General features: G+C 43.2%; 1 protein-coding gene across 1 annotated transcript in view; it reads right to left on the reverse strand.

Moving 5' to 3' along the window:
• The window catches only part of ADAM12 (ADAM metallopeptidase domain 12), a 387,388-nt gene that overhangs the window by 268,398 nt on the left and 95,560 nt on the right, over positions 1 to 23,430 (reverse strand). The window contains exon 3 of the mRNA XM_004265717.3: positions 3,221 to 3,294. Coding sequence (XP_004265765.1) covers positions 3,221 to 3,294 — 74 coding nt within the window. The remainder of the gene's footprint in view (positions 1 to 3,220; positions 3,295 to 23,430) is intronic.

Here is a 23,430-nt window from a genome sequence, read left to right on the forward strand (position 1 = left end):
TGCCGTTCACAGCGGTCATACTATCAATGCTATTTACAATAATAAAAATCTCCATCATCATCTTTAGATGTACTACTGTGTAGTATTATTTCATAGCTGAGTCATAACTTATTTAATCGATCTCCTATTGACCTATTTTAGGTAAAACTTTCTGCAATGAACATCCTTGAACACAGGGTTGATTCCCCCCGTAGACTCTGAAGCAGGGTACCGACCAGGTTACCTTCAGACTGGTTGGGCTCTCTGTTCTGTTGGTTGTTAAATATTTACATTTATCCTGCTTCCTCGTCCACTTATCTTTGGGTTCTTATAGCTTCATTTGGATAACTTCTCCAATTGGATCTACTGGGCCAAAGGCTATGCAAATTAAAAATTCTACTTGAATTTTTAGTTTTGGATGGGTTGATTACCTTTTGTGCCTGACAAACAACCAGTAGCATACAAGCATTTCATTCTACCTATAAAGTTGTAGAATTTTTTGGTATTCATCATTTCAAAAGTGAAATGCTTATGGAACAGACATGTCACCGTCTTCAAAAATTTGTTATACTGAAGTAACTGGTGGAAACGGATTGGAAGTGGATTATTAAAACAGTCATATTGCCATGCTCTAAGTTTGAAAATGTCATTTTTAACAGAATGAAATTTCCACAATGAGTATAAGTAGGATAATTAAAATAAAGCTATAAAATGTTATAGGAACACATTAAACCGTCTCCAGATACTTTTCTAAAACATGCTTTGCCAGTGAAGTTGGGAAAAGAAATAAACCAAGAAGAGATAGTTTTAAGTTTACAACTTTTCTAATTTTGAGATTATTTTGTGAAAGGCCCAGAACCGGAAGTGAGCAAATTAAGGTACCTTTGAAAATGATCTTTTATACAAATTAGCCACTGCCTAGTAGTCAGCTTGCACCATACCACCCGCCTTAATGGAAGGTAAATCATTTTCAGAGGGAACCATGAATAAGACTATTAACTCACTTTACAGACTCAGAGAACCAGAGGGGCTCGAAGAAATGCATTTCTATACGGAAAACGACATCATTATAAAGCTAAATGAAGAAGTAGGATATCGTATTACACACAGACTACAATATCAACTAGGAAGACCAAAGAAGCAAAGCCTTTTCTACAAGGAAAAGAAAATCCATATGCACATTCACCAAAATGCCAACCAACGTTGTGTTTGGTGGCAGGGGTACATTTTTTGGGGGTGGGGTCTCTTGATTTTTTTCTCTACAGTTTTCAGTTTTTTTTGCATTGGACACATATTCCTTGTAGAGTGAAAACAAATAACTTAAGGTTTTTATTAAGTCAATTTCCATCCTTCTACCTGCAGCCCTACTATCACGTAAAGGTCCAGGATCAGTCTCACTCGTGCCTTTTACCACATTCCTCCAACAGCCTAACAATAAGAACGGTCGCAATAAAGACACTTCCCAAATCCAGCTGCCAATCCTAAAACCCCAGCGAGGAAATGCGTCACCACCAGAAGCCTGATTTTCTTTTGCTCTTTCAAGGAACACCAAGTTTCGTCCACTGAGATATTTTCAAAACCACGTACAAACAGCAGTGTACGAAAATGTAAATGTCCTATGATATTCTTACATGAAAAAAAAGAGCATGAAAATATATACTTTGCTAAGAGAGGCATATCAAAAGCAATATTCAGGTTTCCGTTCAGCCCCCTGATTATCCAAGATGTATTCCTGAACCTCTAGTTTAAGATCACCAAGTCACAAGAAAAGCTAAAAACACGTTATTTACTGCTCATGAAAGCTTTTAATCCATCTAATGGGGAGGGAGAAACATGCAAAAAATGCAGGGGCTTCCCCGGTGGCGCGGTGGTTGAGAGTCCGCCTGCCGATGCAGGGGACACGGGTTCGTGCCCCGGTCCGGGAGGATCCCACAGGCCGCGGAGCGGCTGGGCCCGTGAGCCGTGGCCGCTGAGCCTGCGCGTCCGGAGCCTGTGCTCCGCAACGGGAGGGGCCACAACAGTGAGAGGCCCGCGTACCGGGAAAAAAAAAAAAAAAAGAAATGCAGAGGCAGGCTGCAGACCCCCAAGAAGCAGGCCACGCTATGTTACATATACTCATTTAAAATACATATTTAATGTATATTCATATGCATTTTAAAACCTATTTTTTAATAATTGCTGTTGGCCATGGTGTCAGATACTGAAGGTTACAATTGGCCATTCACGATCCCGTTCATCTGATTTGCTCAGGACCCTCAAACCAAAGTAAGTATAAGTAAGTGATCTGACTCGTTCACATAGAGATGCTGAGTCAGATTTTTGTGACTCAATATCTCTGGCAGAACTCATTTCAGTGAAACTGTCTTATCTGCACTGTCATTTCAGCAAAAAATCAGCATTTCACTGATGGGTGAGAAACAGGGACCAGTAATTCTGGAAGACAGAAACTCCAATTTTGAATCAAGCATGACTTGGGAACTTATATCTTTAAATACAGATTGCTTATTAGGAGAGCTCGATTCTTTGCTGGTACTAATCAATTAGAATAGTAGGGGTCCTTTAGATCTGAGGAACCCATGGGGAGAGCCGCAGTATAAAGGATGACAAGAATATGAGTTATTTTTACTTGTGCCTTGAACCAGGCACAGTTTTCTCCTGGGAAGGCATACAAAATATGTAATAACATCCATGTGCTACAGGAAAAACTATATAATAGCATTTTCTGAAAATATATATAATTTTTCAAAAAAAAAAGGGCCAAATTTTTAAGTAAAAAGATAAAATAAATACTTCATACCATTGGAGACAAGGTCTGAAAGATAAAATAAACTCTTGGTATTTCCCAAGGAAAAAAGAACTTCTACCCATTTGAAACTGTTTCTCCTTATACAACCCAGGAACTGCCAAAAGTCAACTAATTATGGAACACTGTTATTGGAACAGAACAGAGGATGCTTAAATTCTATCCTTGAAACATCAGGCTCTGAGAAAAAAAGAAACATCAGAACTATGAGAAAAACCCGCTGAGCTAGAAAGTTCTCTTTTAGAGTGATAAAATACAATTATTTTTCCATTGGATCATTTTTTGAAGTTAATTCCAGCCTCACATCCAAATTCGGATTATGAATCTACACATTTAGTTCTGTGTCTCTAAATGTCAACATCAATTACACAGCGCTCTCCAGTCCCCACGTTGTAACTTTCTCCTATGGTGTCATAAACAGGAATTAACTCGACTTACTTGTTTCTTTCCAGATTTACAATCAGTTCTTTGCTTTCCAGTTGTATTCGAAAATTCAAGACTCCTGGATGATTCTGAAAGAGAAATAAGAGAAGTCAGTTGAAGATCATTTCCCTTCGATGTGCCAGTATCTCAGTATGCTCTGTAGGCATAGTCAATGGAGGGAGAGAAAAATACATTCTCCTCCCGGGACCATTCTGAGATCCTGAGTGGAGGAGATCAAAACAAGCAGGACGAGAGTCTGGAAAACGCATCGCCCTCCCAGACGGTACTGACACACCTGCATTCCTGGCCTCTGCACTCCTCTCCTTGGGCCACATGTACCCTTGGGATCCTTCTTGACTCAACTTCCATCTCCCATAATCGACTCCTTCCTTGGTTTCCCTGTTTCTAGAGAAGGCACTTTCATTTCCCCAACTGCTCGTGTCAGAAATTTGAAGTCCTTCTCCCTCAACAACTCCATCTGATCCATGAAGAGGTCCTATTGAGTCGCCCTCCAAAACACAGCTCCTGTTGTCCGGGTCTGACATCTCTCCACCTTGCTCTGGATCAAGCCACAATCGTCTCTCATGGGGATGCTGCAAAACCCTTCTACCCCGGTCCCTCCACATCGACCTGTGCTTTCCTCCCATTCATCCCCCAATGGCAATGGGAGGATATTTTTAAAAACTCAACCTCATCCACCTACCCCTGGTCATGGCAAGCCTGCACTGATGTTCCGTTGCACCGATGATAATATGCCAACTCTTTTTAAAAAGTATTTATTGAAGTATAGTTGAAGTACAATATTATATGTTACAGGTGTACAGTTCAGTGATTCACAAGTTTTAAAGGTTATACTCCATTTGTGGTTATTATAAAATATTGGCTATATTCCCTATGTTGTACAATATATCCTCATAGCTTATTTTATACCTGATAGTTTGCACCTCTTAATCCCCTACCCCCATCTTGCCCCTCCCCACCTCCCTCTCCCCACTGGTAACCACTCTGTTCTCTGTAGCTGTGGGTCTGCTTCTTTTTTGTTATATTCACTGGTTTGTTGTATTTTTTAGGTGCCACATGTACGTGACGTCACACAGTGTCTGTCTTTCTCTGTCTGACTTATTTCACTTGGCATAATGCCCTTCAAATCCAACCCTGTTGCTGCAAATAACAAAATTTTCATTCTTTTTTATGGCCGAGTAGTATTCCATTGTGTGTATATATACACACATACACACCCATACGTACATATGTGCGTGTGTGTATATATATATGTATATATATACAGACATATATATACACACATATATACATATCTCACATCTTCTTTTGCCATTCATCTATTGATGGACACTTAGGTTGCTTCCATATCTTGGCTTTGTAAATAATGCTGCTATGCTATGCGATGAACACTGGGGTGCATCTCTCTTTTTGAATTCATGTTTTTGTTTTTTCCGGATATATAACAAGGAATGGAATTGCTGGATCACAGGGTAGTTCTATTTTTAGCGTTTTTTGAGAAAACGCCATACTGTTCTCCGCAGTGAACAGGCCAACTCTTCAATGTGGGCTGTAGCTCCTGTATGGCCTGACCTTCATGCCCCGCCACACCCACCTGCGTTGCTCTCCTCGCTCACCCAGCTCTAAGCCACACTGACCTCACCCGCTCCTCAAACACACCAAGCTCCTTCATAGTTCCGAGTCTTTGCACAGGCTGTTCCCTCTGCCTGGAATGCTTTCTCCCAACTCTGCTACTCGGTATCAGCTTAAACGTCAATGATGCAAAGAAGCCTTACCTCACTCCCCAGTCTAATGACATCCACCTCTCCCCAGCTAGTATTTCTCCCAGTCTCCTGCCCTTTTCCTCCTTGTAAGGAAGAACTCCCTTCCTGTTCATTAAAATTCAGTATGTTGACTTGTGGGTCCACTTGTTTATTATACCCACGAAGGTGCCAGACAAATAACAAAAGCTCAATTAATATTTGGTGAAGGAGAGAATCAATCAATGAATAGGGCAAACAACTCTACCAACCTCTTCTCCCTCTTGTTAGGCAGACGCCATCTTCCTCCTCTCCTCTGGGCCCCAGGAAACCCTAGTCTGTGTGTGGCCAGCTGTCAGTGGGGGGCAGGAACCTATATTCTTTGTTCTGCCCCAGAAATCCCAACAAGGTTCTTGCCCTGCCCTGGGAATGCAGCCATGTGGCAGTGTCCCTAAACCCACACCCCTACCCCAGCTTCTCTCCCACTTAACGGGGTGGTGGAACACGCCACACTCTCTCTTGCTGAGCCCAAGTCAATGATTCAGAGTCCTTACCCCAGTCAAAATTGATGTACCATCCTAAAGTTATTCTACGAAGCTCTTCGTTTGCTTCCCCTTTCCCTGGGCATCCTCAGCGATTCTGGGGGTGGACAGTCAATTCCAACTCCCCCCACCGCCACCACCAGCTAGCATGTTCAAATGGAGGTTTCACATGTCCATGGGGCATTTCTCTCCAAAAGAACTTAAAATTTTTAATGTTTATTTTAAATAAATGAATGCTGTGTTTTCATTCTGATGATGTGGAAAGAGAGTTCAGCCAGCGTGACCACGCCCGCCCTGACCCAGCTCACCACGGCTGCTGTGCTGGTCGGGGCCGGGCAGGACAGCCTGACTATCTAGGCTGATGTGAGAAGGGCAGAGGAGGGTTTAATTCACAAATGATGCAGCCAAGCTAAGCAAGGGCCAAATGCCATCACAGCCCAGTGCGGAAATAAAGGTTCCTTAGCAGCTTATAAAGAGCACAGTGGAGGAGAGACGGGTCAGGACGAAACTGGCAGCACAAACTCCAGATCACCTGCACCTCCCGGGTAGCCTTGCCCTGGTGCTGCAAGTGGCGTGTCAGTCTTGTGCAAACATCATCATCCGCATTAAATCAGTGCTGCTGACTTCAGTGTATTGGTTTTGTTTGCCTTTGCTTTGTAAGATTGTTTGGTCTTATGCTTGAATAAGAGATAGAAGAATACGTTTATACGTAGTTCTCTAACATTCCATATTTGAAAGACACTATTAGAACTCCAGAGCTCAAGGGACTTTTTTCACAACACAGCATTTCAGCTCTACTACGAATTAACAAACCACACGCTACTATGTTTTAAGAGAAAATGGATTGCAAGCTCCAACAGCCAACCTTAAAATAATGAGTTAAGAGGAAACAAAATTGAAACAAAACCTGCAACAACATGAGTTGTTGGGTCACATGAGTTTTGGGAAAATGTCACAAGTTGCATTAACTAATGCCATATAACTGGGACAGAGTCACAGAGCGCGAAACACTACTCACTTTATTTTTAGGTAGGCCATTGGAATGGCTCTCTGTAGTTTCCTATGTCTAATACATATGGCTATTGAAATTTAAATTAATTAAAATAAAATAAAGATTAAAAATCAGTTCATCAGTCTCACTGGACACATTTCAAGGCTCTAAAGCAGCACGTAGTTAGTAGTTACCTCTGCTAGGCAGCCCAGACGTGGAACATTTCCATCTTCACAGCAAGTTCACAGAAATTTCCACCTTCATTGGACATGCCTGAGTCAGTAACAAAGACCTAAAACCTGCATCATACAATAGCTGCCCAAGAACGAGACTATTTTTAATATTGGTGCCTTCGGGGGATAGAATTAAGCACAAACCCAAGATGGATTTTTTTTTAATGTCCTTTAAGAGAGCTCTTCTCAATTTTAATTGATGGGTGATATTATTATTATTTTTTGCGGTACACGGGCCTCTCACTGCTGTGGCCTCTCCCATTGCGGAGCACAGGCTCCGGACGCGCAGACTCAGCGGCCATGGCTCACGGGCCCAGCCGCTCCGCGGCATGTGGGATCTTCCCGGACCGGGGCTCGAACCCGCACGAACCCGCGTCCCCTGCATCGGCAGGCGGACTCTCAACCACTGCGCCACCAGGGAAGCCCTGGGGTGATATTATTTTTTAAGTGGTTACTTAAGCTTGAGAGTTAAACTGTTGTATTTCCATATACATAAGATGCTTAAGTATATTTTCTGAGTTTAAACATATCTTGTTTTTTATGGATTCATTCTACCAAATGACTATACAAACATCAGTGATCTAGTGAAAACCACAATTTTACTTGTTATATTTTGATACTGTCTGGTGTTTGTAACAATTGTACAGGTTTCTGAGTGTTTGCTGAACTTTTAAATTCAATATCACTATTCCTAAACACACATCACTTCTTTTGTTTTTAATATAGCATACAAAAGTGTTTCTCAGCCTTGGATTTGCTTTCGAGTCCGTCACAAGGACGTTTACCTAAATTTACCTATATTTTCTGACACTTGAATTTAATTACAAACACATATAAGAATGTTCTCTCCAGGGTCTGCTTTTTTTTTTTTTTTTTTTTTTTTTTTTTTGCGGTACGCGGGCCTCTCTCTGTTGTGGCCTCTCCCGTTGCAGAGCACAGGCTCCGGACGCGCAGGCTCAGCGACCATGGCTCACGGGCCCAGCCGCTCCGCGGCATGTGGGATCTTCCCGGACCGGGGCACGAACCCGTGTCCCCTGCATCGGCAGGCGTACTCTCAACCACTGCGCCACCAGGGAAGCCCCCAGGGTCTGCAATTTGTACTCATTAATTATATCTTAGAAAAACAAGATTATTAATTATGCTTACAATAAAATATTAGAACAAAAATACATCTCAATGTTCTGTCAAGATGTGTCCAAAGAGCGTATGTATGAATATGTCTGTTTATTTGTATGTGTTTTATGTATATGTGTGAAAAGTTACTTTAATTACAAATTGTGTTAGCCTAAGATATGGACACACACATCACTATTTACTTTTGGTTTTTTCTTACACATCACTATTTTAAAGATAAATCCTGGCAATTATATTTGTGAATAAAAATAAAATATTTGCAGCACCCTTTTTCCCCCATGAAAAGTTCAGTTAAGCTTGAACGTGAACATTGGTACTAATTCTACATAAAGTCCCTACGGGAGCTGTTAGAACGTTCTAATGTTAACATATTCAAATGAATACATTTTCCCCCAGGGTGGTAGAAAGAGCTTTACCTGTATATTTTACTTGAGATCTGAATGGTATAGGAGAAACCAATGGAGAAGAACAGAGAGCTATTTTAACTCAAAACAACTCATTGCATTAGATTTCTTAGTTTAAAAGCATGTATTCATTCCATTTTCTTTTGATTTTTAGACATTGGAGATGACGAACTAGTGTTGGTTAAATACAGCCTTCCTTTTTAAAAATGAGACATTGATTGCCCTAATGAAACCGTGTCCTTTACTGAATGCTTAAAGAACTGCATTTGCTGAATAAATCAATTAAATGCTTATCAGTAGGCTAGAAATGTTTTGACGGTCATTATAATTCTATTTTTCTAACTGGCAAAAGTATATCCAAAAGAGTATATAAAATGTATAAGTACAATTTAAAAAACAACAATAAAATAATCATCAGTGTACCTACCACCCAGCTGAAAAGTCAAAATATTACCAGAATCTTAGAAACCCCCCGTATTCATTTGCTAAGGCTGCAATAAGAAAATATCTCAGACTGGGTAGCTTAACTATCAGAAATTCATTTCCTCACAGTTCTGGAAGTTAGAAGTCCATGATCAGGGCAGGTTTAGTTTCTTCTGAGGCCTCACTCCTTGTAAGTTCCTCGTGGAAGTGAGTTTGGGCAGGCTCCCCCAAATGGTTTGCCCAGAGGGGTCTGCAAAGTAAGGCTCTGGCCAGAGACCGCTGCCCATCACTCGGACCCTCAGCTGCTCTGTGCTCTTTCTGAGGTTTCCCACAATGTACTTGCCCAGCATATCCCACTTAACTGGAAATATAAACACATTTTTAAAAAGTGATCTTTGGATTAGCTACAGTTTTTTCTTTTCTTCTCAGTATTATCCATTGGGCTGCCTTTATTCATTATTTATTTATTTATTTCTTCTTAATAACATTTTTAGTCACAATAACCTCTTAAGTGATATCCTATGACAATGTAAATTATTTTCTCTGCTATCTGTTACTTACGATCAATACTATAACAACAATAAAGGAATCTTAAAAGTGATCTTATTTCACATTTTACTCCAAAATGTTGGGCTGTCATTCTTTAATCTGTGTAAAGGGGAGCTCACCCAAAGTTGAATTTAAATTATTTCACCCATGATGGGTGTAAAATATCCCAAGTAAATAAATGTAACTTTTCAGGGATGCATATGATTTTTTTTTTTCCTCTGATGGACGGAATGATACACAATATCGTCTCTCTGGTGTTTCTCTGTCCTTAAAGGATAGCCATTTTCAATGACTTAGAAAAATCTGAACCTGACCATGAAGTTGAAATAAGGTGGCAGTGAGCCTGCAGAAGGAAGGGGACTGCACGAAAAAATCAGATGCGGGGCCAATAGCCAAGTCCACTCCCATCACCACTTCTAGGTTATCCTTTCAAAGACAATGGTCAGTTCTGAGCCAAAGTCATTAGTCTCAACCACCGACACCAGAAACTCAGAGGGACCTAATTTTTCAAGCAGAACAACAATATTAAATAAAATATTGCATTCAAGGGACTCCGAAATAACTGGATCCCTCTCCAGCACTAAATAAATGCTTCAGGCTGCTGCCCTGGCACTCACGGGGCACGAGAGAGTCACTTATTGCTATGAATATTTAGAGGCAATCTCGATTACCACTTTAATATCAGTGCAGCAGTTCCATAGCCGGGAAGATATGGGCCCTGTGGAACTGAGAGAGGACAAAATTGAATTAGCTGGAGAATAACACAGTAAGGAACGAGGGCACTGCAGCACCATAATGGGCGTCTCTGGCTTGAGGCCTTTTAGTTGTTACGTAAATGACAATAATGTTTATTCATGAGTCATTGATATTTTTCTCTGATGGAAAATTTACATCAGCAAACCACTTGTTAAAATGTGCAGACTGGCACACATTATCTTAAGGTAAAAAGCGCTTCTGAAAGATGTGGAATGTAGTTTGAAGCTGTTTGTGTGTTACGGTGTTAGTTTCTCTTTCGCACGGATTCTTCTTACTGTATTTCTCTGCATGACGGGTTTACCGATTTTAGGCCAGTTCTCCCTTCCCACCAAAAAAAGGCATGACCTCACCACCTTTGTCATGTGTGATGCTCTGAATTCAAGCTCTTTATGCTGTTGCTACTGGTGGGATTACTAATGCTTAGATTTGCAACTAACATTTTAGATTTTCATTTTTGATTACTGTAGCTATAGCCAGATCATCTTAAAGTCTCATTCATTCACTGAAATATTGCCATTCTGCCCCACGCATCTGTACGCTATAGGATTACAGTTCCCCATGCTGTGTCCATCTGAGGACAACGGCAGATTCTGAGCAGACAACGGTCGTCTGTCCCCTCCCAGAGCTCACTGTTGGGTTGTAAGAGGAGACCAACAACATGACTTAAAAGAAAGCAATCTAGAAGCACGACAGTGCAGGTTTCTCAAACTTAACCCATCTAAATTTCAACTCTTATGTTACCGCCCCTCCCCGATCCAATGCAAAGGGGAACTCGGGGAAAATTCACAGCAGCTCCCCCAGAACTCCCCAGCTTAGTTAACAATGCACCTTCTTAAACCCCTTCAGCAATGACCCACTGTTCTTAGAATAACTGCTGTCTTCACACCACCAACAGTCTGGCCTCTCTCACCCCTAAGCTCCCGGCACACCGCTGAACTGGTCAGGCTGCACCTGGCTTCTGGGCCTCTGCACCAGCTGAGCCTTTGCTGGAAGGCCCTCCTGGGCTCTCGAGGCGCCTCACCTCCCGGTCTCAGCCTGGACGTCACCCCCCGCAGGGAAGCCCCCCATCCCAGTGGGCTCTTTGCCCCACACACCACTTCTCTCTCTTTCTAGCCATCTCATTTGTGATCGCGTATTGGTGTGTTTATTTTACTTGTTAATTGTCTACCTCCCCTTTTCAGAAACAGAAACTTTGTAGGAAGAGGGAATTTTTCTGCTTTGTTCCACACCCTATTCCCAACACCCAGAATGGGGCCACCTAGAAACATCTGTGGGATGACAGAAGACAGGCGCGGCGGTAGCAGGAGATGGCGGAAGGGATACTGATTCAGGGGACAGCGGAGGCATAAGTGACACCTCAGGAGGTATGAAGGGCCGTCTGGGCTCTCCTCCCGGGTCCCTGCTGACCCAAGCACAAGGCCAAAGTCCATCCATCTGAGCCCCGCCTCACTCTCAGAGGCTGACGGCCCACAGATACAAGCAGCTGCACAGAGGATCCCTTGGTAGTGAGCGAGGAACTGGGCCATCGAAGGTGCCTTGGGTTCTGTTCCTCTGTGGAGAGGAAGAGGGGCTTGCTGGGAGCTGGACCACCTATACTTGGGGCGGCCGAGAAGGCCAGTGAGTGCGAGCTCCCAGCCTGGCTCCTGGCCCCTCCGAGGACGCCCGCTTGTCCCGCTTGGTTTCTTTCGACCTCAGTGATGGAGAGCCCAGACCAGAGCAGAGGGGCAGAGAGCGCGCTGTAAGAGGACGAGGGGATGAATCAGCGGAAATCAAGGTCAAACACAAGGTGGTGGCTCTGGGGGCTGCAGAGCTAGAAATCAGAGCCATGCTGGGAAGGGGGTGAGAAAATCAGGGTAGGAGGGGCTTGAGGACGTCCTATTCTGCCACTTAATGGTTCTTAACTGCCCTGGGCTTGGGGGCTGAACGCTGGACACCGTGTGGTGACGTGGTGACCTAGGAGCTGAAACGTGTGGTGAGACTGTGCTGCTGAAATGGGCCCCTGACATCAGATCCCAGCAGGCTGTGCACTGGTCCTCAGACCTCTGCTGCCCTCCCATCCGCTCTGCCTTCAGACATCTCGATTAGCAGGAAGGAGAGACAAAGTCGAGCTCCACCTGGCCGCCTGCTCAGGGCTCAGGAACCTCAGGACGCCCAGGGCAGGAGGCCAGTGGCTAGGATGGACTTCCCCATCGGCCATTCTCCCCATCACTCAGAAGACCGTCCACAGCCCTAGTGCCACGGGCCCATCATCCCGCCCACACGAGGTACCGGCCCCTCCTGCGTGTTCAGTATCAGTGAGGCGGCACCACCGACAACGGGGCTTGCGATGAGCAACGCTGTCGCGAGAAGACGGCCTGAGCCGAGTGCCAGGGCCCAGGTCACTTCAGCATCTTCAAGCTACCTCCTCCAACAGCTGCGGAGAAGGTCACTGAGCCCCTGTGTGATGGCTAGGGACATCTTAAGTTGGATATTTAGGAAGCAGATAGGTAACAATCCCTCCTCCTTTGAATGCAAAGGAACAATCATCTCACTTAAGAAAGACCTATTTCATTGCATCTCGGAAACTGTTGTTCCCAGGCTGAACCTGGGAAGGGGTCAGGCCAGAGATGTGTCCACAGACACGCTGGGTGCTGCCACTCGGACTGAGGGACTGCTGGTTGGTCATTTCACTCTGCTGGGCCTCGGCTTCCTCACCAGGAGACCGGGGATAACAATACTGTCTATCAGTGTGGTCGGCAGAATAACGGGCCCCCAGAGATGTCCTAATCCTGGGAACCTGTTAATATGTTACCTTACCTGGAAAAAGGGACCTTGCATATGCGATAAAGGGGGACAGGGAGATATTATCCTCGTTTATTCAGATGGGCCCAGGGTACTCACGAGGATCCTTAAAAGCAGAGAACGTTTCATTGCTGGGGTTGGAAAGATGCCACAGGAGAAGAACTTGACCACTTTGCTCGCTTTGAAGATGGAGCAAGGGAGCCGTACGCCAAGGAAGCTGGGAACGACCTTGAGAAGCTGGGAGCGACCCTTAACCTTCAGTTGGCGAGAACACAGAGACTGTGGCCCGACAGCCTCCAAGTTGGCGGACTTCTGCCAACATCTGAAATGAGCAGGGAACGGACCCTCCCCTGATGCTGCCATCATAAAGGGCAGCTCTGGGAACACTTTGATTTTAACCTGGTGAGATGTGAAGGAGGAAACCCAACCAGGCTGCCGGCCTTGTGACCCTCAGAACGGAGAGATCACAGATGGGTGTTGTTTCAAGCCACCTAAGTTGTGGGGGTTTGTTAGAGCAGAGATAGAAAACTGAACCATCAGGAAGGTTGCTGTGAGATTCAAACGGTAAAATGTCTGTTTGGAAACCATCCTGCATGATAAAATGGAAATGCATTTTTATTACATAAGTCCAATCACAAACGAAGCTGCTACTTCCCAGCATGACAGTGACAAAACACCATTTCACTTGTTATTTATTGCTATTTACCCAAATTGCAACCCTTTTATGCTTTCTGTATTTTGATCTAAATGGGCATAATATATTAAGTTTTTTAAAACGCTAACAAGTTTTCAAAAAGAAATATAATACAGTCATTAATTGGGGGCCTGTTTTTAAGGCAGGCACCAGGCCAGTTCCTGGGGAGATGGCTCAAAGCAACTTATCTCGTCCCTTGTGTTAGTAGTAGGAGGCCCTTCGTCCTGTCACCTTAGCAGCAATATTTTAACTTAACCTTTACACCCCATGCTTCACTAGCCTCTGACCCAAGCACACCTTTCACATCTTTGGATCACACAATGCCTTACCTAACCAATTGATTCTTTTCTTAAAGAACTAGAGATGAAGAATAAGTAATTAACGGATGACTAGATCTTTTCCCCAGCTTCCCCTTCAGTCATCTCATGGGCAAACTGCATGAACAGGACAGCATCTAAAGAAAGACCACAAGGAGTCAGCAAGTCTGCACACAGTGAAGGATGACAAAGACTCTGACCTCCTCTCTAAACGATTAACTGCGCCTAGCTTCCCCTTCTACCCTTAAAAGACTTTCATGGCCAAGCAGAATCTTTTGAGTTGGTTCTTGGACACGAGTCCGCATTCTCCCCAGGTTGCCGGCCTCCTGAATAAAGCAGGCTTTCCTTTTCCAACCAACACTTGCCTCTTGAGTATTGGCTTTCGAGCAGCAAGCAACCCAACCTGGTTTGGTAGCCCTTGTTGAGTACGGAAAGAAGAAATTATACCTATATGACCAGTGTTACAGAAGGCGACAGAAGGTTCTGAAAGACCCAAATGGACACAACACAAGATACACGCATGCACGTCATCTTGACGTGAAATATTCTAAAGATAATTCTTTCTAAGATTTGCTTACTGATATAATCAGGGATATTATAATATTAGAAAACAGAACCGAGCATTACTTTTTGGAATGACTTGCCTAGTCTTACAAGACACAGCTGTAAAGTAACGTGCACTGTGTTGATTAACTAGAAAGTTTGGTTTCCAATAGAAAATTCATTTATCTAACTAATTTTATGTCTGGCAACTTCCATATACCATTTTATTTTTTCCTACAACAACATTTCGAAACTGTCAGTCAGAGGAAGTTAATAGCTTAAGTTGCTAGTTAGCTTGCAGGCAAGCTGTCTTCCAGGGAGAATATCCCATTCATATGTTGACTAAGGGCCATTTATAAAGCATCCCTGTAATCTCTTTCAAGTAAACGTTAGTGGAATATAATAAACTCTTTAAAAAGTAATCCTGCTATCAATCACGGAGGCACTGCCAAATCATTCTGTCCTCACTGAAGCCTGGTGCAAACAGGTTTTTCTGCTGCAAACAGAATTACAGCTAATTGCTAACTTTTTATAAAACATGCCCTAATTGCCCCGTGAAAACTCATGCTAAAAGCCTCACGGAAAGCTATGAGATTTCACAGCTTCAGACAGAAATTGCAGTATGACTGTCCCCAGCTTTTCTCATCGCTTGCCCTGTCATGCTATTTCTTGGGGCATTTGGGCCTCAGAAGCAGGAGGGAGAGAGAGCAGGAAGGAGAAAGGTTGCTGGCAGGCGCTGGAGGAGGCCTCCAGGGGCAGAGTTAGGAGACGGAGCCAGAGAGGATGGTGCTGTGGACATAGATGCGTGCAGCCTTGCGACAGAGGACACAAGAAGGGCAGTGGAGGACTCAAGTGGCCACTCACTCCACTGGGTTCAAAGGACTTTGCACCCCTTGAAGATACAGTTTTCCATCTTTATCCTAGCTCGGTTCTGGGATAGGGAGGTCCTCAATCCGTGTACTTTGCTGAATGAAAACTTGAGTTCAACTTTCTTTTCTGTTAAAATACTAGTAAAGTCAACCAATCATAAATCCAGTAACTCTTCTAGGCCACTTTGTCTTCTACGTAGAGGACCCTCAAGTCCAAATCTCCAGCTCCAGCCTCTATCTTGTGATGGGAACGCCCACAAGTCAGGTCGAACAGATCCCTTACCAGCGACTCAAATGCTACTGGGTTTAAAACTCACTCCCCACGTTTCCCATCGTCTCCACATCTTCCTGAAGCACACTCCTCATCCCGGACCCCTTCTTTTCCCTGTTGTCATCATCATCGTCCTTTTGTGCCACATTCGTACCGTCCTGCGACTCTCGTCTTTCTCCCCATCTCATGGTGAATTAGTGGTCAAGCCCCGTGGACCCTGTCTCTGGATATCTCTGGAATTCTTTCTGTTCCTGCCGCGTGGTCCCCACCCCAGCTCTCCTGACCACTCTTGCATCAACCAGTCCTAGACACGGTTCCCTGAGCTCTTTCACAAATGCAGGGCTCAAATCCTACGTCTCCCCTGCGTCTTGGTCTGAAGCAGAGGTTGCTCAGCTTTTCATCCTCTTCAGTCTGTCCACCCTCCCTCCCTCTCCACTCAATGCTCAAGGGCAGAGTTGACAAACATTTCCTATAAAGAGCCAGGTCCTAAATATTTTAAGTTTTGCGGGCCATTTGGTCTTTGCCAGGACTACTCAACTCTGCCCTTGCAGGCAAATACAGCCACAGACAATACCTAAATGAATGAGCGTGGCTATGTGCCACTAAAACCTTATTTATGGACACCAACGTATGAATTTCATGTAATTTTTTTTTAATTTTTTATTTATTTATTTATTTTTGGCTGCGTTGGGTCTTTGTTTCTGCACGGGGGCTTTCTCCAGTTTGCGGCGAGAGGGGCCACTCTTCGCTGCGGTGCACGGGCCTCTCACTGTGGTGGCCTCTCTTGTGGAGCATGAGCTCTAGGGGTGCGGGCTTCAGTAGTTGTGGCGCACGGGCTCAGCCGCTCCGCAGCATGTGGGATCCTCCCGGACCAGGGCGCAAACCCATGTCCCCCGCACTGGCAGGCAGGCTCCCAACCGCTGCGCCACCAGGGAAGTCCCAATGTAATTTTATGTATCATGAAATACTCATCATCTTTTGATTTTTTTCCCCAGCCACTTAAAAATGTAAAAAAACATTCTCGAACCCGAGCTAGCCTCCAAATCACCTGGAGGGCTTGTTGAAATGCAGATTGTAGGGTCCATCACAGAGTTTCTTATTCAGTAGATCTGAGACAGGGCCTGGGCATCTGGACTTCTAATAAGTACCCAGGTGACGCTGCTACTGTGGGCCCGGGGTCAGATTTTCCGGATCGCTGTGCTAGACCGAGTTTCACAGGGTGACAGTTCACAGGCTCCACGCAGCCTGCAGCGAATGTTGGTTTGGCCCCAAAGTGCACGCCACCCAATTCGTCAATCTGATTTAATTGCTAACCTCTAAGAGTCAGGAGAATTCTCAGACAAACCTGGATGTGTTGCTTCCCAGAGGAAAAAAAATATCAGAAAAATGGCAACCCTGGGCTTGCACTTCACGGGACAAGAATTGGCTGAAAGTGAAGAGAAGCTGCCTGTTCTTCCAGCCCCACCTGCCCTACGTTATCTGCACATGGAGGCCAAGGGGCAAAGGTGATCTATCGTCTTATGCCTGGCCAGCTTTGCTTGTTTATAACACCAACCTGGCCCCTTGCAGCATTTGAATTCGCAATCTCTGGTCTAATGTCAAACAGGAGGTTGATACTGGTTGGATGATTAGAAATATGCATGGCAGGAATGAGCTCAGCTTTCCTCTCTTGCCTCCTCTGGCCTCCCGAACTCCTTCTCATCCCACAAGGCCCCTGAGCGGCTCCTAACCTTTGAAGCCCTCCGTGACGATTCAGGTAGAACTCTCCTCTCTTCTCCCTGCACATTACACTCCCACGTTCTGCCTGGACTATACTTATTTCTGTTCATAGCAAAGTGCTCCCTAGGCTACAAGCTCCAGGAAGCCTTAGCCCACTTTGAATAGCCACCAAGCTGCCTCAGGTGCTACTTTCTTATACATCCAAAGCACGAAACCAATGCTTATTGGTTTGATTAACTTGAACTTGATCAATACATTCAAAAATGTTGCTCATTCATCTTTTCATCAAATAGTTACATGCCAGATACTGTGCTGTGTTCAGGCAGTCTACCCTGCTAACCAATCGTGACCCTCACTACAAAGTTCAGAGTCATGAAAATAGCTTATTATACTGAACAAAAGAATATACCAGCTACTTTGTTATTGATGTTGTGTTGACAGAGTTCCATATTTAAATCCACCCTTAATACAGACAATTTTTAGACCAATATAGAAAATCTCGTCCTTGCTGAGAGCGAGGCTGGAGTTATCACAAACGTGCGATCAGCAAATCCTTTGCCTATTTTGAGCTTTCCTGGATTAGCCATCTTAAACTAAACCACAGAGTGTAAATGTGACAGCATTTAAGAGGCTACTGTGGAAACTGCAGGATTTCTACCAGGACGATACTAGCGGCCACCAAGTGGTCACAACGAATGAAGTTCACAGTCACCACTGTGCCTTCATGTCCTTCACTGGATGTCCATGGCTTTCGCTTTGGGAAAGGACAGCCAGGAGCGCTCAGGGATTCCTTTTTGTCCTGCTGGGCAGAAAAAAGAGCAGCTCCATTCCTATAAATGACTTTGTAACATCTATGCAAAACTGGACCAATAATCAATTACCTGGACTTTAAAACTAAGTAATGTTGACTTAACAAAGAAGAGTCAAGACAGCTAACAGATGCAGCATGGGGTATGAATAATTTATAGCTGACTTACAAGGTTTTTAACCAATGAAAACCAAAATTCCATTATTTTCTAGAGATAGAATGTCATACAGGGATACCTGCTTAAGTCCTGCTGAAAAAATCTTTTATTTGTAACAGTTTCAAGGAGAAAAGTTCAGAAACGATTTCAGATTAGTTACTTGCTAGAGGACATTTTGTATAAACAAAATTGTGTGTACGTATATGGATTTTTCTCAAACAGAAAATAGGATCTTACCTAAAGGTGCAATGAAATAAGGAACAATAAAAACTGTTGCATGGTCATCAAGTTTAAATTAAAGATTTCCCTGCTAATTCTTTATAAATAGAAAAGCTGGGCTTACACAGGGAACTATATTCAATACCTTATAATGACTTACAATGGAAAAGAATCTGAAAAAGAATATATATACGTATGTAAAACTGAACCACTTCACTGTACACCTAAAACTAAAACAACATAGTAAATCAATTACACTTCAGTAAAGAAATTTTTTTTAAAAAAGCTGGGCTTAGTGGAAGATAAAAGGAAGTGGGGCTTCCCTGGTGGCGCAGTGGTTGAGAGTCCGCCTGCCGATGCAGGGGACGCGGGTTCGTGCCCCGGTCCGGGAGGATCCCACATGCCGCGGAGCAGCTGGGCCCGTGAACCATGGCCGCTGAGGCTGTGCGTCCGGACCCTGTGCTCCACAGCGGGAGAGGCCACAACAGTGAGAGACCCGCGTACCGCAAAAAAAAAAAAAAAAAAAAAGGAAGTGATCAATTAAGCCCATCAGTAGCTTTACCCTAAACTAGAACTCGATTTTTTCATTACAGCCGCCTTCCCCTCCCTAAAAAAAAAAAAAAAAGGATCACAACAGACTCACGGTCAAATTCAAGCTCCATGAATTACTACCTCTGCTGTGGCTTAGTCATTGTTAGCCTCTCTGAGCCCATTTCTTCACTTGTAAATCATAATAATATCAGCTGGGAGGATTAATGACATGGTTTATATCAACACGTGGACAGGGCTGGCACACAGGAGGCACTTAATGTGACTGACAGTAAGAATCACACCACACCGCTGCTTGTATCGATGACACCTCTGTTCCTTTTGCTAAGAACGTATTTTTGCTTCCCAATCCAGCAAAGTAGTCCCATTCTTATAATCTACTTTCCATTTTGTTGTAAACCATAACATCTGATAGCAAAAATACAGATGCACACACATATTTATTTCTGTTCTTCTATTGGAATTGTTGAGAAAAAGAATTCCTCATAAGAGCCTTATCCAAACTGTCAGTCATGGTTACCTGAGCAAGAAAAGAAAGATTAATAAATCCCTTCTCAAAAATTTAGGGGACGGGCTTCCCTGGTGGCGCAGTGGTTGAGAGTTCGCCTGCCGATGCAGGGGACGCGGGTTCGTGCCCCGGTCCGGGAAGATCCCACATGCCGCGGAGCGGCTGGGCCCGTGAGCCATGGCCGCTGAGCCTGCGCGTCCGGAGCCTGTGCTCCGCGACGGGAGAGGCCACAACAGTGAGAGGCCCGCATAACGCAAAAAAAAAAAAATTTAGGGGATTCTGTCCCCCACCCCCAAAATATATACAAGCTCCTGCCCCCGTTCCACCTGTACATAGTTTTTGGCCCATCCTAGAAGGATGCTGTTTGTAAAGAAAAGCAGAACAAACAAAACTATGGGATGTGGAGTGGACAGAAGGCAAGACCATCTCTCTTCATCTGACAAGAAGCAGCTCAAAATAAACCACTGTGATGAAGCAGTGAGTAACAGGGAAACACACATGCATCGATGGGCGAATTGTGCATCTACACACTGCGTCTGCCGTAAACAGTGCAAACTGCTGGCAGGTAGATTTCACGAAAGGCAGTGGCTGGAGAGAACAGCAGGCTTATACCCACCCCTGTTTGTGGGGACCATCAGGACATGTGCACCAGAATATATTTTACATTAAAACGCTTGGGAGGTAACTGTCTTTTCCTTCTTTTTAAATATCCTGCTGAAAAGAACTATATTTTCGAAGTCATGCAAAGTCATCATTCCCTCCTCAAACACATCTTTTGTGGGAGCTACACACCCCTGTTCCTTCCACAGTTTTCCACCGGGTACGGTTATCAATGAGTCACTGTTCAGGGACTCTGCTCTGGAACCACATCATGTTTTAAAATTTTACCATTTATTCTTCATTGTGTTGTATGAAGTCCCTGTGTAATGCAAGTATGTACTGTACGAAAATACCCATATTTCCAAATCACATTATGTGGTGTAGACCACAGCCTGCAGAAGCATCGTGTGTAGACTTTACAATCCATGGTTGGATTTACACTTTACAATCCACTGTTGGCTGCTGCAAAAAGTATGGTAAGAGACGAAGGGGGGGGTGGGGAAGAAAGCTAAGTATAAATACACTTCGCCAAACATACACAGCTTACAGTGGAACCCTCATGGAAACAAGTCAAATGAACACATTTGATGTGATATCTATAAAGTGTAGACTCTGCAATAAAAAGCCAAAGGCACATAAAAATATATTTTAACTTTAAAAATTACAGTAATTCTTTGCTTGTGTCTTACCAATATGTATCTGACAGTCAAAATTTCACAATATGGATATAATAGATAGAGCGATACTGTAGAAGAGCAACAAGAAAATCCCCCAAATCCATAAAGTCGTTCAAATGTGAAAACAGAGAACAGTTTCAACAATGGAGAATTTGCTATGGTGAGCCCAAACCATCTAATATAGAAAAGAGTCTAGAAAAAAGTCTTAGATGTTAAATAAATTTTGACTTCCTCTTGCTCAGAGAAGGTTCTTAAAATGCAACACTGGTTGTAATATTTCAGATATGAGTCACCAAATTTAGATTTCAGGGCCACTCCTTATCCTCCTAGATCTGTACGTTAACGGTCTATAAGTTCGGTCCAGGACTGCATCAGCTTATCACCTACTATGATCCTGTGAATTGCTATTATCCCAGATTCTCCCTTCCTAAACCTGCTTAGCTATTTTTTTAAGTGAACTGCAGGCCTCGTCATTTTGCTTATTGATTTATCATATGAATTTTGACCCATAGTTCCAACTTATTGAGAACTTTTAAAGCCATGCCTCTTTTGGCCAACCTAGTAGCTACTCAGTGCCATGTCAGCCTTATTAAAGTATGATATTACAGTGCTGGTGAGATGCCAAGAAATGAGCACTTTCATGCACAGCTGATACAAGTGTAAATTGGTCCAGCCTTCCACGAAGCAATCTGGAAATAGTTATAATACCCCTTAAAAATGTACATATCTTTGATTCAACAATTCCAATCTTAATTCATTTAAAGGAAATAACCAGAAAAGTATGTACAGATATAAGCAGAAAGATATTTAGCACAACTTATATTGAAAAGTTACAAAATGCCTATATGTCCACCCCAGGGGAATGGTTTAAAAATGACACAGGAAGCAAGTGATAACGATATTACAGTCATTAAGCTGATGGTCCAAGAATGGAGAAGTTCTGCTTCTGCTGATGACAGTCAGTAATTTGGACTCATCTTCCCACTGAAAACAACTATAACAGCTGGGAAAAATATACAAAAATTCTACTTGAAGACACTGTAGAGTTTCCAGAGAAATAAAGAATCATGGGTCCATGACCCAGGGAGAGAAGAAAGCCCAAGGTGTGAACCCAGAATTGGAGGTTAATTTTCCCACCCAAGGCATGTGCAGATATTAGAAGAAGCAGTTTAGAGGCTGAAAATTTCAGCAGAACTTTCAACAGACTCACAGGGCCGAGGGGACAAAATTTGGATATCAGAGACTGCTAAGAAGGGGTACTGACAACTCCCCATTCTGGGCTTTGGACTGGGATCTCTAAATGCTAAGCCCCAGAAGAAAGGGTGAATCATAAGTAGAACAGTCCTCAAGGAGACTGAAACCTCCTTAGTCCCTGATCACAAGCACTCCTGGCTTAGGCACCAGTCATATAACATCAGTGTCTCAAATTATCCTTAAGCTTTTCATATACAATATCTGACACTCAAAAACTAACTGGGCATAAGTGGATGCCAAGAAGAAGAGACTGAAATTCAGGAGAAACCATAGAAACTGATCTAGAGGAGATCCAGTTAATGGAGCTAACAGAGACAGACTTTTAAAATGACTATGTTTAGTAGGTTCAAGGAGTTAAAAAACAAAAATTTCAGCAGAGAATTGGAGCTACATGGCTTTCTAGAACTGAAAAATATAACTCATTGAATAGGTTCAACAGCAGTTTAGACACAGCTGAAGAGAGCAACAGTGAGTGGAAAATAGATCTGAAGAAAATATGCAGGACTAAAACATAAAGAGACAAAAGGGTGGAAAATTTAGAAAAGAGCTTAAGAGATGTATGGGATATGCTGAAATGTCTATGCATGTGCAGAGATGCACATGGTAAAAGAATATAAGAGAAAACACAGCAGAAGCAATATTTGAAGAGAAAAAAACTAGGAATTTTTCAAAATCGGCAGAAGACATTGAGACCCACATTTTTAAAACACTATGAATCCTAAGCACTATAAATAAAAGTAAAAACCACACATAGACCTAACAGTAAAATTTCTGAAAACCAGAGATGAGTAAAAAAATACAGTATCTTAAAAGGAGCAGCAATAGTTAGCAGATAACATCACAGAAAATAATGGAATATATTATAGTGCTTACAGAAAATAATTTCCACCTAGAGTTCCATACCCCATGAAATATCCTTAAAAACTGAAGATGAAATGAAAGCATTTTCAATCAGACAAAAATTGAAAGAATTCATAAGCAACAGATTGTATTAAGGGAATACTAAGGGCTTTTCTTCAGGCAAGAGGAAACTTACCCTTGAAAGCTGCTTGGAGATGTAGGAAGGCATGAAGAGGTAAGATTAACATGTGGGAACCTCTAAATGAATATTAAAGGCATGATAGAACAATAATTAAGAGAGAGAGGAAGTAAATATAACCCAATGAATGAGTTTACAGCAGTTTAAACAGCCCGTGTTCACTTTCAATGCCTTCATTTCCAATGATACATTTTTCAAATGGAAGACTTCATGACCCAAGGCCTTGGTGGTCCTACCTGGAACTTCAGTCACTAGAGATATAGTCTGTATTTCTTCTGGCTGCACCCATTTCTCCAACAAATCTGCTGAGTATCAATTACGTGCACACTGTGCAGGGTGCTGGGACCACAGAGATGAAAACACCCATTTTATAGGTGAAGAAGAGAAACTCAGGGAGATTAAGCAATTTGCTCAAGGTCACCAGGCTC

Source organism: Orcinus orca, chromosome 14 (genome assembly GCF_937001465.1).
Source record: "Orcinus orca chromosome 14, mOrcOrc1.1, whole genome shotgun sequence".
Classification (NCBI taxonomy): domain Eukaryota; kingdom Metazoa; phylum Chordata; class Mammalia; order Artiodactyla; family Delphinidae; genus Orcinus; species Orcinus orca.